The 12,683-nt window shown below is 32.7% G+C and overlaps 1 protein-coding gene across 1 annotated transcript in view; it reads left to right on the top strand.

Moving 5' to 3' along the window:
* The window catches only part of COL21A1 (collagen type XXI alpha 1 chain), a 245,391-nt gene that overhangs the window by 97,965 nt on the left and 134,743 nt on the right, over positions 1-12,683 (top strand). Inside the window, exons 4-5 of the mRNA XM_051997183.1 lie at positions 9,224-9,392; positions 9,495-9,711. Of these exons, the coding sequence (XP_051853143.1) occupies positions 9,224-9,392; positions 9,495-9,711 (386 nt within the window). The remainder of the gene's footprint in view (positions 1-9,223; positions 9,393-9,494; positions 9,712-12,683) is intronic.

Raw genomic sequence — 12,683 nt, 5'->3', positions numbered from 1 at the left:
AGTGATGGCATTATGAATGGAGAAAAAAGAATATATTGAGAGATTTTATGAAGATAGAAATTATAAGATCTAGCAACCGTTAGTTATATAGATATTGGGTTATAATGTCAAGGAAGACACTGAAGTTCTAAAGCTGAGTATCCAAAATGATGAATGCTTTTGACATTTAAAGGGATCTTAGGAAGAAGGGATGATTGAGGGGGAAATATTAGTTCCATTTTGGAATGTTAATTGCCTATAGGAAATCCAGTTCATAATTTTCAAAATGCAGTTTGTGTTGTAGGACTGGAATTTAAGTGAAAGAATAGAACTCATCTCCTATTTTCATTCTTGGTAACTTATTTTTGTTGTATAAATAGCCCAGATCATCTTTATGGGTAATCTTTTTTTTAAACTTATATTCATCATTATTACTATAAAGTAAAATAAACAAATGATATTTCTGGTTACTTTCAGTGAGATAATTAAACCAACTGTATCAATATCACTCTCTGTAGAAAACTATAAACCATATTTCTGTTTAATTACAACTTTATTATGTCTTTTGGTTTCATTTCTGGAGGGTTTATATATATAAGTTAGTTCTTACAGTCTTTGCCAACTTGGTTTGTGGGCAATTATCTTGGATGGGGACTTGTAGTTGTTTAATATTTGTAGAAAATCTGAAAAACGTATTGTTCTTAGCTCTATTTTATCTTTAAATGACACCATAGAACTAATATCTTTTTCTGGTGCCACTTTTATTTTCTCATGCAGCACATTGCAGACTGACATTGGAAAATAAATATAATAATTCCACTGTCTTTTAAGGAAATGAGTTTCTTAAAAAATCTTTTTCAGTTTTTTTCATCTGTCCTCTTTCTAATCCTCTTTCTAGTTTCATAATTAAATATTCTTGGAATGATTTTGAAAATATGAGTCTCTTTCCAGTATTTTTTAATAGAGTTGTGGGTGTAAAGATTAATTTAACACTAAACATACATACTTTGGATTCTGATGAAAAAGTAATGTGCATTTAACATCTTTATAATGGGACATGTGGTGGCATCCAAAACATTAAATATTACTTTTTTGTGGGATAGAAGAATGATTTTAACTAAATCAATATTGTAATTAAAGTCAGATCAAGCTATCTTAAAGTATGTTATATAAGAAAGAAATGCTATCATATTGTACATTTTGGGGAGAATCATGGCAATAAAAGTATTTTCTTTAAAAGAGACTGAAAAATATATTTCAAAACATTTTTCCAAAAGTGAATTCATTACACCTTTTATCACTTTTGAGACAAATCACTTATATTATTATTATTACCTATCTTGCTCCAAGACAGAAAATAAGGCACAAAATAATTAAGTAATTTAATGATATACTAAAAGCTTGACCTTTCCATCTATGTCAAATTACATTGGCGGAAAAAAAAAGTTGGCTATTTAAATTTCCACAGAAATCTGAATGTGTTAACAAGCCTGTAGGGCTTATCAAAAAGTTTGTATATTGAAACAGACAATACAGTTGAATAGTGAGTTAAAAGAAGAATTGCCTATATTGTTTTGAGAAATTAGAAAGCACTTCTATTTATATCAAAATTGTGATAAAATCAAAGGTTTACCTGTTAATTTAGATAATTTATATTTTCATATTCATAAATTTTGTTCAGATTGTCAGATTTAATAGTATGAAATTGGGCGAAATATTTCCTGATGATAGGTTTAATTTCAACTTTTTTGGTGGAGATTTTACTTTTCTCATTTTTGATAGTGGATATTTTATTTTCTTCTTTCTTTAAGAAAATCAAATTAACCAATGGCCTATCTTATTCATTTTTTTTTCATAAAAGCAGCTCCTAGATTTATTTAATAACTCAATATTTTCCCTTTAAATCTTATTAATTTCACTTTATATTTTCAGGATTTCAAATTTGGTATTCAAGTCAGGATTTTTGATTTCTTCTTTTTTGTTTTTTGGGGGATTGCTTGCCCAATTTTTGTTCTTTTTTCATTTTGTTGATGCATGAATCTAGAGAATAAATTTTCCCTTTAAAACTACTTTGGATGGCTCCCATAAATTTTGGTATGTTGTCTCTTTTTTATTCTTCTCTTTAATGAAATTATTGATTATATGATTTGTTCTGTGACTCACTAATTTTTAAGATTAGATTGTTTAGTTTAGAATTAATCTTTAATCTCTTTCCTCTCCTTTTTTTGAATGCATTTTTTGCATTATCATCTGAAAAGAATACATTTGCTATTTCTGCTTTTTTTGTATTTGATTTTGAGGTTTTTTGTGACTTATTACATGGTCTATTTTTGTGTGGGGATCATGTGCTGTTCTCACTAAATTTTCTCTAAAGCTCTCTCTTATCTAACTTTTCTAATATTCTATTTATCTCTGTAGTTTCTTTCTTGTTTGTATTGTGGTTGCATTTATTGAGTTCTGGGAGGTGATGGTTGAGATTCCCCACTATTATAATTTTGCTATCTATTTCTTTCTATAATTCACTTAAATGTCTTTAAGAATTTGAATTCTCTACCACTTTGTGCATATATATTAGTATTTTTTAGCAAGATGTAGTTTCTTTCCTTATCTCTTTTAATTTAGGTCTATTTTTGTTTTTATTGCTGAGATCAGGATTGCTATCCCCTCCCCATTTTTTTTTCAGCTGAAGTATTATAGATTCTGATCCAGTTGCTTACTTTGACTCTGTGTGTATTTCTGCTTCAAATGTGAGTCTTATAAATACATTGTTTTAGGATTCTGGCTTTTTAGTCCACTCTGCTATCTGCTTCCAATTTACGGGAGAGTTTTCCTATTCCTATTTGCAGTTATGAATATTGTGTATTTCCATCTGTCCATTCCTTCCTCTTTTTGTCTTCTCTCTCTCTCCTTTCTAATTTTTCTTCCTCACCAATGTTTAACTTCTACTATATCCCCATCTGTCCTCATTTCTGTCAATCCCTGTCACTCCTCTTTTTTACTTAGTCTTCTCTTCACCTACTTCTCTGTTGGGTAAATCAGGTTTCTATATTCAACTGCTTGGCTCTTTGAGTCAAGATTGATGTTAATAAGTTTCAAGTGATAATCATTGGCTCCCCCCACCCATATTCCCTCCACTGCAATAAGTCTTTCATGCCTCTTCATGGGAATAATTTATACCATTCTACATCTCCTTTTCCTCTGTACCAAGTATACTCTTCGTTCTCATTTTTTATTTTTTACGTTAGTCCCTCAAATTTACCTTATATCTGTAACCTCTATATATATTCTTTCTAACTGTACTATTAGTGATATGTTTTTAAAGACTTATAAATATAATTTTCCCATTAGGCATGAAAACCATTTAGCTATATTGAATCCCTTGTTCTTTCTTTTTCCTTTTTATCTGTTTATGCTTCTCTTGAGTTTTGATATTGGAGGTCAAATTTTTGGTTCAGTGTGGTGTTCTCCTTATGAAAAATGGACATATTTCTATTTCATTGAATGACCATTTCCTCCCTTGATGTATTTTGCTTAATTTTGCAGGGCAACTGATCCTTGATTGTAGTCTTAGCTTTTTTGCTTTCTGGAATATCATGTTCCATGACCTCTGTTCCTTTAATGTTGGGGCTGCCAAGTCCTGTGTAAATCTTATTGTGACTCCCAGATAGTTGAATTGTTTCTTTTTTTAAAAAAAATATTTATTTTCAAAACATATGCATAGATAATTTTCAACATTCATCCTTGCAAAATCTTGTGTTCCAAATTTTTTCATTCTCCCCCCTTTCACCACTCCCTCCCCTAGACAGCAAGTAATCTAACATGTGTTGAACTTGTGCAATTCTTCCATATACATTTCCATAATTATCATGCTGTACAAAAAAAATCAGATCAAAAAGGAAAAAAATGAGAAAAAAACAAAATGCAAGCAAATTGTAACAAACAAGTGAAAATAATATGTTGTGATCCACAATCAATTGCCATAGTCCTCGCTCTGGGTGCAGATGACTCTCTTCCTTACAAGAATAGTGGAACTATCCTGAATCACCTCACTGTTGAAAAGAGCCATGTCCATCAGAATTGATCATCATATAATCTTGTTGCTGTGTACAATGTTCTCTTGTTATTCACTTCATTTAATATCAATTCATGTAAATCTCTCCAGGCCTTTCTGAAATCATCCTTCTGATTGTTTCTTAGAATAATAACTGAGTTGTTTCTTCCTGGATACTTGCAGTATTTTTCCTTGGCTTGATAGTTCTAAAATTTGGTTGTTGTTCCTTTTTTTTTTTTTTTGGTATTCTCTTTCCTGAGCTGATCAATGGATTCTTTCAGGGCCTATTTTGCCCTCTGGTTCCAGGATATCAAGACAATTTTCCTTGATAATTTCTTGAAAGGTGCTGTCCATGTCTTCCTTTTGATTGTGGCTTTCAGGTAGTCTAGTTATTCTTAAAATATCTCTCCTGTATCTGTTTTCCATCTTAGTTGTTTTTCCAATGAGATTCTTTACAATTTCTTCTATTTTTTTCATTTTTTAAAAATTTTATTTGATTTGTTCTTGTTGTATCCTAGAATCATTAGCTACTAATTGCCCAATTATCACTTTTAAGATATTGTTTTCCTCTGTCAGCTCTTCCCCCCTCCCCCCAATTTGGCCAGTTGTACTCTTTAAGGAGTTGTTTTCTTCAGTGGATTTCTGTACCTCCTATTCCACTTGGCCAGTTCTATTTTTCAGCAGTTTTCTAAGGTTTTTTTTATAACTCTTATGCATCATGCACATTTCTTTTTCCCAATTTTTCTTCTACCTCTTTTATATGTTTTTAAAGCTCTTTTTGGAATTCTTCATGAATTCTTTCTTATCTTGAACCCACTTCCCATATATCTTTGGGTTTTGCTCATGGACGTCTTGACATTTACATCTTCTTCTGAGCATGTGTCTTTGTTTTCCTCATTACAATAATAACTTTCTATGGTCAGATTTTGGGGTTTTTGTTTGTTTGTTTTTGCTTTTTTTTTCTCATTTTTAAAGGGAAAGTACAGTGTTTCTACTGGGCTTATATTTCAAAGAGATCTTAAAGGAGAGACTGGGACCCACATGTACAAAAATGTTTGTGGCAGCCCTTTTTGTAGTGGCAAGAAACTGGAAATGAGTGGATGCCCATTAATTGGAGAATGGCTGAATAAGTTAAAGAATATGAATGTTCTAGGATATTATTATTCTATAAGAAACAATCAGCAGGATGATTTCAGAGAGACTTGGAGAGACTTACATGAACTGAGGCTAAGTCAAATGAGCAGAACCAGGAGATCATCATACATGGCAAAAGCAAGATTATACAATGATCAATTCTGATGGACGTGGCTCTTTTCAACAATGAGATGATTCAGGCCAATTCCAATGATCTTGTGATCTTGAGAGCCATCTACACCCAGAGAGAGGACTGTGGGAACTGAGTGTGGATCATAACATAACATTTTCACTTCTTTTGTTGTTATTTGCTTGAATTTTATTTTCTTTTTCACTTTTTTCTTGTGCAGCAAGATAGTTGTATAAATATGTATGCCTATATTAGATTTACAAAAAAGGGAGGAGAAGAAACAAAGGTATGTCTTTTTCCTTTCTTTTAAATTTGTGCTCTGCTTCCTAGTTGATAAGAGTACCGTCTCAGGCTTCTTTTTTTCAGTGATTATAGGCCCTAGCAGTTTACCTAGTGCTGTGCTGAAATTGCCCTCAGGTCCATTGGGGACTCTCATGTATGGTTGTGCTAACATGGTGTATTGAAAGATGGCAATGTTGGAGTCTGTAGGCATCTGGCAGCTTATCTGATTCTGAATTGGAGTCCTAGTCATGACGTCTGATGTGTGCTGAGGCCTATTGGTGTGTTTCTGTGTTTTTCTGGGAGTTGCATTGAAAAATGTAATACTCTGGCCACTGGAGATTGTTTGTCCAGAGCTATGTTAAAGCACTGGAGGTCCAGACATTGAATAATTCGTGTTTGCCTCAGGCTGAAGAAGCACATGCTTGTCTTGGAGGATGCCTTTTTGCCCAGAACTGTGCAGAAGCACTTGGAGATTTGACTACTTCAATATGTCTCTTTGCCTGGGACTCTCCTGAATCATGTAGTACTTCCCAGAGCTAGAGTCTCTCAGTTTCCCTAGCTATGCTAAGGCATGTAGTTCCTGGTTTTAGCATTTAACCATTTCACAACCATAAGGCTCATAATCTCTTAATGGTATACTAATCTGGGACTTGCTGCCAATTTTCTGGAAAGCTTCCTGTCCTGGTCTGCATCCCCTTTTTGCTTGAGTGAGAGGTTTGATATGTACAATTATGAACTGAGTTGGAGAAGTAACAAATCAGTTCCTACAAGAATGTCTGATTATGTCTGATAGGCCCTCCTTGTTCAGCCTTTGGCCCAGTGTATATTTGAGAGACGCATTCTGAATTTTGGCAAAAGCCTTTTAAGGGAAAAAAAAGCTTTTTGTTGACTTGGCAGCCATGAACCAAAAACATACTGAAATACTCTTAAACTAAGATGAAAATTGCATTATATGAGTATACTTAATATTTCTGAGACAATGTTATATGATGATAAAAAACAAAGTGAGCCAGATCCATGACTATTGCCTACTCTGGGCTACAGGAAAAATGTATAGTTGGCTTCAGAATGTTACCAGGAGATGGTGCCCTTGTTCATTTTTCCTTTTTTCTACAAGTAGTGTTATGAATTCAAAATGAGATTTCAAATTTGACAAGAAAATATATTCTTTAATGCTAATATATAGTTGTATCATTGAAATAAACAGGCTCTAAGAGATATTAGCAGCTAGATGGCTTAGGGATAGAGCACTGGAACTGGATTAAGAAAGACTTTAATTTAAATATGGCTTCAAACATTTATTTAATCATGTGACTCTGAACAAGTCATTTAACCTTTGTTCTCTTTAATCCACTGGAGAAGAAAATGGCAAACTACTCCAATATCATTTGCAAAGAAAATATAGATAGTATTGAATAGTATTAAATATGCCAAGATCCATAAGGTGATGAACAATTAGTCATGACTGAATGATGAGCAACTGCAATAATAAGAGATATTAGAAAAAGAAATATCAGTTGTAACAAATATAAAATTGAAATGATTGAATACATATCTCTCCTTTATTTCATTTCCAAGTTTTTCAAATGTTTCTTTTGCCCTCCTTAGTTTTCTAACTTGCACTATATTTACTTTTGTCAAATTACATCAGGTTGGTAATCACCTTGAGGCAATATATACATGATCATTGACAAGTCATTTAACTTGTTGATGCTCCAACTAACTTGCTAAGAGTATTACTTGTAGACATGTTGCATCAGTAGAGGGATTTGGCTAGTTTATTCTCTACATTGATGAAATCATACATCCAAATCATTTAAAAACATTTTGTCAAAGAAGACTTAGAATACTTGATTTGTGTTTCTTAATGAGATCCTTAGTAGAGACTGATTATTGGGTTGGATGATAGCACTGTTAAGAGCAAGCAGGGATATCTTTAGGCCTCAGTTTTCTTTTGGTTAATTGTTGCATTCCTAATTTTCTGGATTTTGTCTGCAATGTCATAAAATGCTCTTCTTCCTGGAAGCTTATTCCACTCCTGGATTTCACACATTGGAATGCCCTCTGCATCTATTTTTTTCTCCCTCTGATTAGTCAGTTCCTTTCAGGACTTCCATTTTATGGAGGATGCCAGGCCAACTATTTCTTCATTTCTCTGCAGGCTACACACCCAACTTTGGACTTTTCCTGGGTACTTTCATTTCTTCTTCTCTCCCTCCAGTTTTTCATATTCCTTCCATGCATTATCTTCATTTATAGAATGTAAGTTTCATGAGGACAGAAACTATCTTTTTTTTTCCTATTTGTATCTCTATTCCCAGTGCTTACTTAGCATAGTACCTCAGGTATCTAATAAATACTTAATGACTTAACTGAGAGACCATGAATAAGTGTAGATTTATTGATGAGAAGGCACATGGCTTAGAGCTGGCTTCCAATTCTCCCTCTGATAAATAACTGGCTGTGTGAATTGAGGCAAATTACTTATCTTCTTACTTTCCCAAGAATCTTTCTAAGGTTATATTGTTAAGAGTAGGTTGAGGGAATTCTTCACTGGGAGCTCCTTATAGGGATTAAATCACTGGTCTAATAAAAATGTTTTATAGTATTTCATCTGTACAAAATTTTCCACATAATTTTAAAGTATTGGTTTTCCAGGAAAGTTTAAAGTACTTTATGTCTTTATTGCTAAATAAAAGATTGTGATGTTAACATTAATGACTCTTCTTGGGGAGTAATTTTTGCCTTATTTCTAGAATATATAACAAAGTTGTAAAACTTCATTGTGGCCAAATGAAACTCAGAACTCCCAGATTCAATGTTGGTTTTCTTTTTTATCCTAAGAGAATAAAACCTGTAAGATTTGAGCTATAAAATAGATGCCTAGATTTAGAGAGGACTTTAAAAGGAAGTCATGTCCCCTTACTTGTAATCCATAGAAAACAGAATGTTAGAATTGGAAGGCCTTTGTAGACAAAGTTGTCCAAACCACTCATTTTGTAGATGAGGCAGTTGAGACCCAAGAGGCTCAGTGCTCAGGAATGCATAGCTACTTAGTGACAGAACTGGCACAAAGGCCCAGATTTTCTAAGGATCTTTGCTATGTTCTTTCAACTATGCCATGCTGCTTCTTAAATCTATTTCATTATATAAACTCTCCTCCCTCCCTCTGCCTACTCTCTTTAGTCATCTCTTCTATCTTCCCCTCTTTCCTCTCCTTGCTGCTCCCTGTGTTCCTCTTTCCAACTCTTAAGCTGCTTTATCAAATATGTAGCTAATTAATTTCTGCTATTTCCCAATAGGAGCTATATGGGTTTTAAGATATTATTGAGACTTTATTAACAGTCCTACCTAGAGTTTCTCAGAATATTCATCCAATTTATCTTGTTTTTACTTTAATGCAATTACCTATGTTCATTTTTTTTAACCTAATATTATATAAGTTCTCAGAGAAAAGGGATTGATTTAATTTTGCCTTGGTTTTCCTAGTGTCTAGTAGAGTACCCAAAATATAGTAGATATTCAAATTAAAGCTGTTGATTGATTGAAATTGTGCATTCTCTGGTGTTTTCCACATGTAGTTTGTTTGTACATGAGGTGTGTACATGTTCAATTAGTAAGTTGTTGTTTTTCCTCTTGCTTTTTAGAATCTGTTTGTCCAACACGAATTCCAGTGGCAGCCCGAGATGAGAAGGGATTTGACATTCTTTTAGGGTTGGGTGTAAAGAAGAAAGTAAAGAAAAGAATTCCGCTTTCACCAACTAAGACTAAAGCATATGAAATAACATCACAAGTTGATTTATCAGAACTCACAAGGTGATTAGTGTTTATAAATCTTGATTTTGTTGAGTCCTAGATAACTGTTGGTATTTAAAATTCACTGAATCAATATGTGTTTGTGTGTGTGTTTTTCTTCAGCAATGTTTTTCCAGAAGGTCTTCCTCCTTCATATGTATATGTCTCAACTCAGAGGTTTAAAGTAAAGAAAAGGTGGGACTTATGGAGAATCGTTACCAGTGATGGAAGACTCCAAATTGCTGTTACCTTAAATGGAGCTGAAAAAACTCTATCATTTACTACCACCAGCATAATAAATGGCACTCAAGTGGTTGTTTTTGCAGATCCTGATGTTAAGGTAAAGCTATGGTTTATGCTAAGGATATTTGTGAATGTGTACTTGCGATATTTTCAGGAACAGGAAGGAATTTACTCTGACTTGTCTTTTTAAATTTTTTATACTAATAGCTTTTTATTTTTCAAAATATATGCTAAGATAGTTTTCATTATTCATCCTTTCAAACCTTGTGCTCCAATTTTTTTTCTCTCTCTCCCTTACCCCCACTTCTCTAAACAGCAAGTAACTCAATATAGGTTAAACATGTGCAATTCTTCTAAATATATTTCCACATTTATTATTCTGCACAAGAAAAATCAGATAGAAAGAGGAAAAAAATGAGAAAGAAAAAACAAGCAAGCAAACAAAAACAACAAAACAGGTGAAAATACTATGTTGTGATCTGTATTCAGTCATCATAGTTCTCTCTGGATGCAGAAGGCTTTCTTCATCACAAGTGTATTGGGATTAGTCTAAATCACCTCATTGTTGAAAAGAGCCAAGTCCTTCACAGTTGATCATCACATAATCTTATTATTGCTGTGTACAATGTTCTCTTACTTCTACTTACTTCACATAGCATCTGTTCAGAAAAGTCTCTCCAGGTCTTTCTGAAATCAGCCTGCCAATAATTTCTTATAGCTCAATAATATTGCATTGCATTGATATACTTTAACTGATTCAGCCATTCCCTAACTGATGGACATCTACTCAGTTTTCAATTCCTTGCCACTGCAAAAAAAGGCTGCTACAAACTTTTACATATGAGGGCCTCTTTGCTTTTGTAATGATCTCTTTGGGATACAGATCCAGTAGAGACACTGATGGATCTAACAATATGAACAGTTGGATAGCCTTTTTTGTATGGTTCCAAATTGTTCTTCAGAATGGTTAGATTATCTTCAACAAAATATATTAGTAGTCCAGGTTTCCCATATCCCCTCCAACTTTTATCACTATCTTTTCCTGTCATTTCAGCCAATCTGAGAGGTGTGATGTGATAATCCAGAGTTGTCTTAATTTGCATTTCTTTAATCAAGAGTGATTTAAAGCACTTTTTCATATGACTAGAAATGGTTTTAATTTCTTCATCTGAAAATTATCTCTTTATATCCTTTGACAGTTAATCAATTGGAGAATTAAAAAATTCTTATAAATTCTTAGAAATATAAACATAGAATCAAATTTCTATTTTTTTTAAAGAAATAAGGCCTTTATGAGAATTCTGATGATGAAAGATGTAAAAAGGTAAAAACAATTTTCCAGTTTTCTGCTTCTCTTCTAATTTTGGTGACATTGGTTTTGTTTGTACAAAACTTTTTAAATTTAATATAATCTAAATTATCCCTTTTATATTTCATAATGTCTTCTAGTTTTTCTTTGGCCATCAATTCCTTCATTCTCCACAGATCTGAGAGGTAGACTATCTTCCATTGTTCTCCTAATTTGCTTATAGTATCACCTTTTACATCTAAATCATGAACCCATTTTGATTTTTTCTTGATATAATATGTTAGGTGTTGGTCAATGCCTATTTTCTCCATGCTATTTTCCAATTTTCCCAACATGTTTTTGCCAAATAGTAAGTTCTTATAGCAAAAGCTAGAATCTTGGGATTTATCAAACCAAATGATTTTTGACTTCTGTCTTTTTGAACATCATCATTTGAACAACAATGAAACTGGTTTGGAAAATGTTGATGTTATTGCTTTATTGAATAGTCTTACATGATTATATTTGACAGAAACCTGATTGATAAATTTATATAATATTAACATGCAATGAACTTATTAATGAAGTGGTGTGACATAGTGAATAGAGTATTGAACTAGAAATCAAAAATTGTTGTTTCTGGTTGTTCAATTATTCAAGATGTCTAACTCTTCTTGGCCCTGTGGCCTACATCATACCAATGCCCTTCTGTCTTTTATTATCTCTCAAAGTCTGTTCAAATTTATACTAATTGTTTCCATGACATTTTTAACCATCTAATTCTTTGCTGCCCGCCTTTTCTTTTGCCTTCAATCTTTCTCAATACTAGGGTAATTTTAGATGAAGAACATCTAGATTCTGATTCTTCTCTATTTTTAAAAATAGCTTTAAATTTTCACAATATATTCAAATATAGTTTTCAACATTTACCCTTCCAAAACCTCAAAACATATCTTTTTTGATCATGGGCAATTCACCTTACCCTTGTAGTACCTTAGACAAGTTATCTACAAAACAATAGGAAAGGTACAAATACCAAAGGCGTCTCCTTCACATGAATGAAATGATAGCCCTTTGATGTATCCACATGTTTAGTTAGTCTTAATAAAATTTGAGTTGATAGTGGTTATAGAATTAATTTTAAGGATGTTTTTGTAAAATTGAACCTGAATTACATGATATCAATGGCAGTTTATTTTATTTTTTACTTTTTTATTGAAGTTTTTTTAAAAAAAAATTTGCAAGAATAATTTTTCAATGTTGACTCTTGAAAAACCTTGTGTTCCTATTTTCCCTCTTTCTCCATCCCCTACCCTAGATGGCATGTAATCCAATATATGTTAAACATGGTAAAATATATGTTAAATTCAATATAGGCATATTTATACAATTATCTTGCTGCACAAGAAAAATCAGATCAAAAAGTAAAAAAAAAAAAAAGTGAAAAAGAAAATAAAATTCAAGTAAGCCACAATAAAAAGAGTGAAAAAGCTATTTTGTTATCCACCCTCAGTTCCCACAGTCCTCTTGTGGTTGTAGATGGCTGTCTCCATCACAGGTGTATTGGAACTGGCCTGAATTGTTGAAAAGAGCCATGTCCATCAGAATTGATCCTCATATAATCTTGTTGCCATGCATCTCCTTGTTCTGCTCATTTCTTTTAGCATCAGTTCATGTCTCTCCAAACCTCTCTGAAATCATCCTGCTGATCATTTCTTATAGACCAATAATATTCCATAACATTTATATACCATAACTTATTCAGCCCTTCTCCAACTGAT

This window comes from Antechinus flavipes, chromosome 4 (assembly GCF_016432865.1).
Source record: "Antechinus flavipes isolate AdamAnt ecotype Samford, QLD, Australia chromosome 4, AdamAnt_v2, whole genome shotgun sequence".
In the NCBI taxonomy this organism is placed as follows: Eukaryota; Metazoa; Chordata; class Mammalia; order Dasyuromorphia; family Dasyuridae; genus Antechinus; species Antechinus flavipes.
This window is presented reverse-complemented; position numbering and strand designations above follow the sequence as displayed.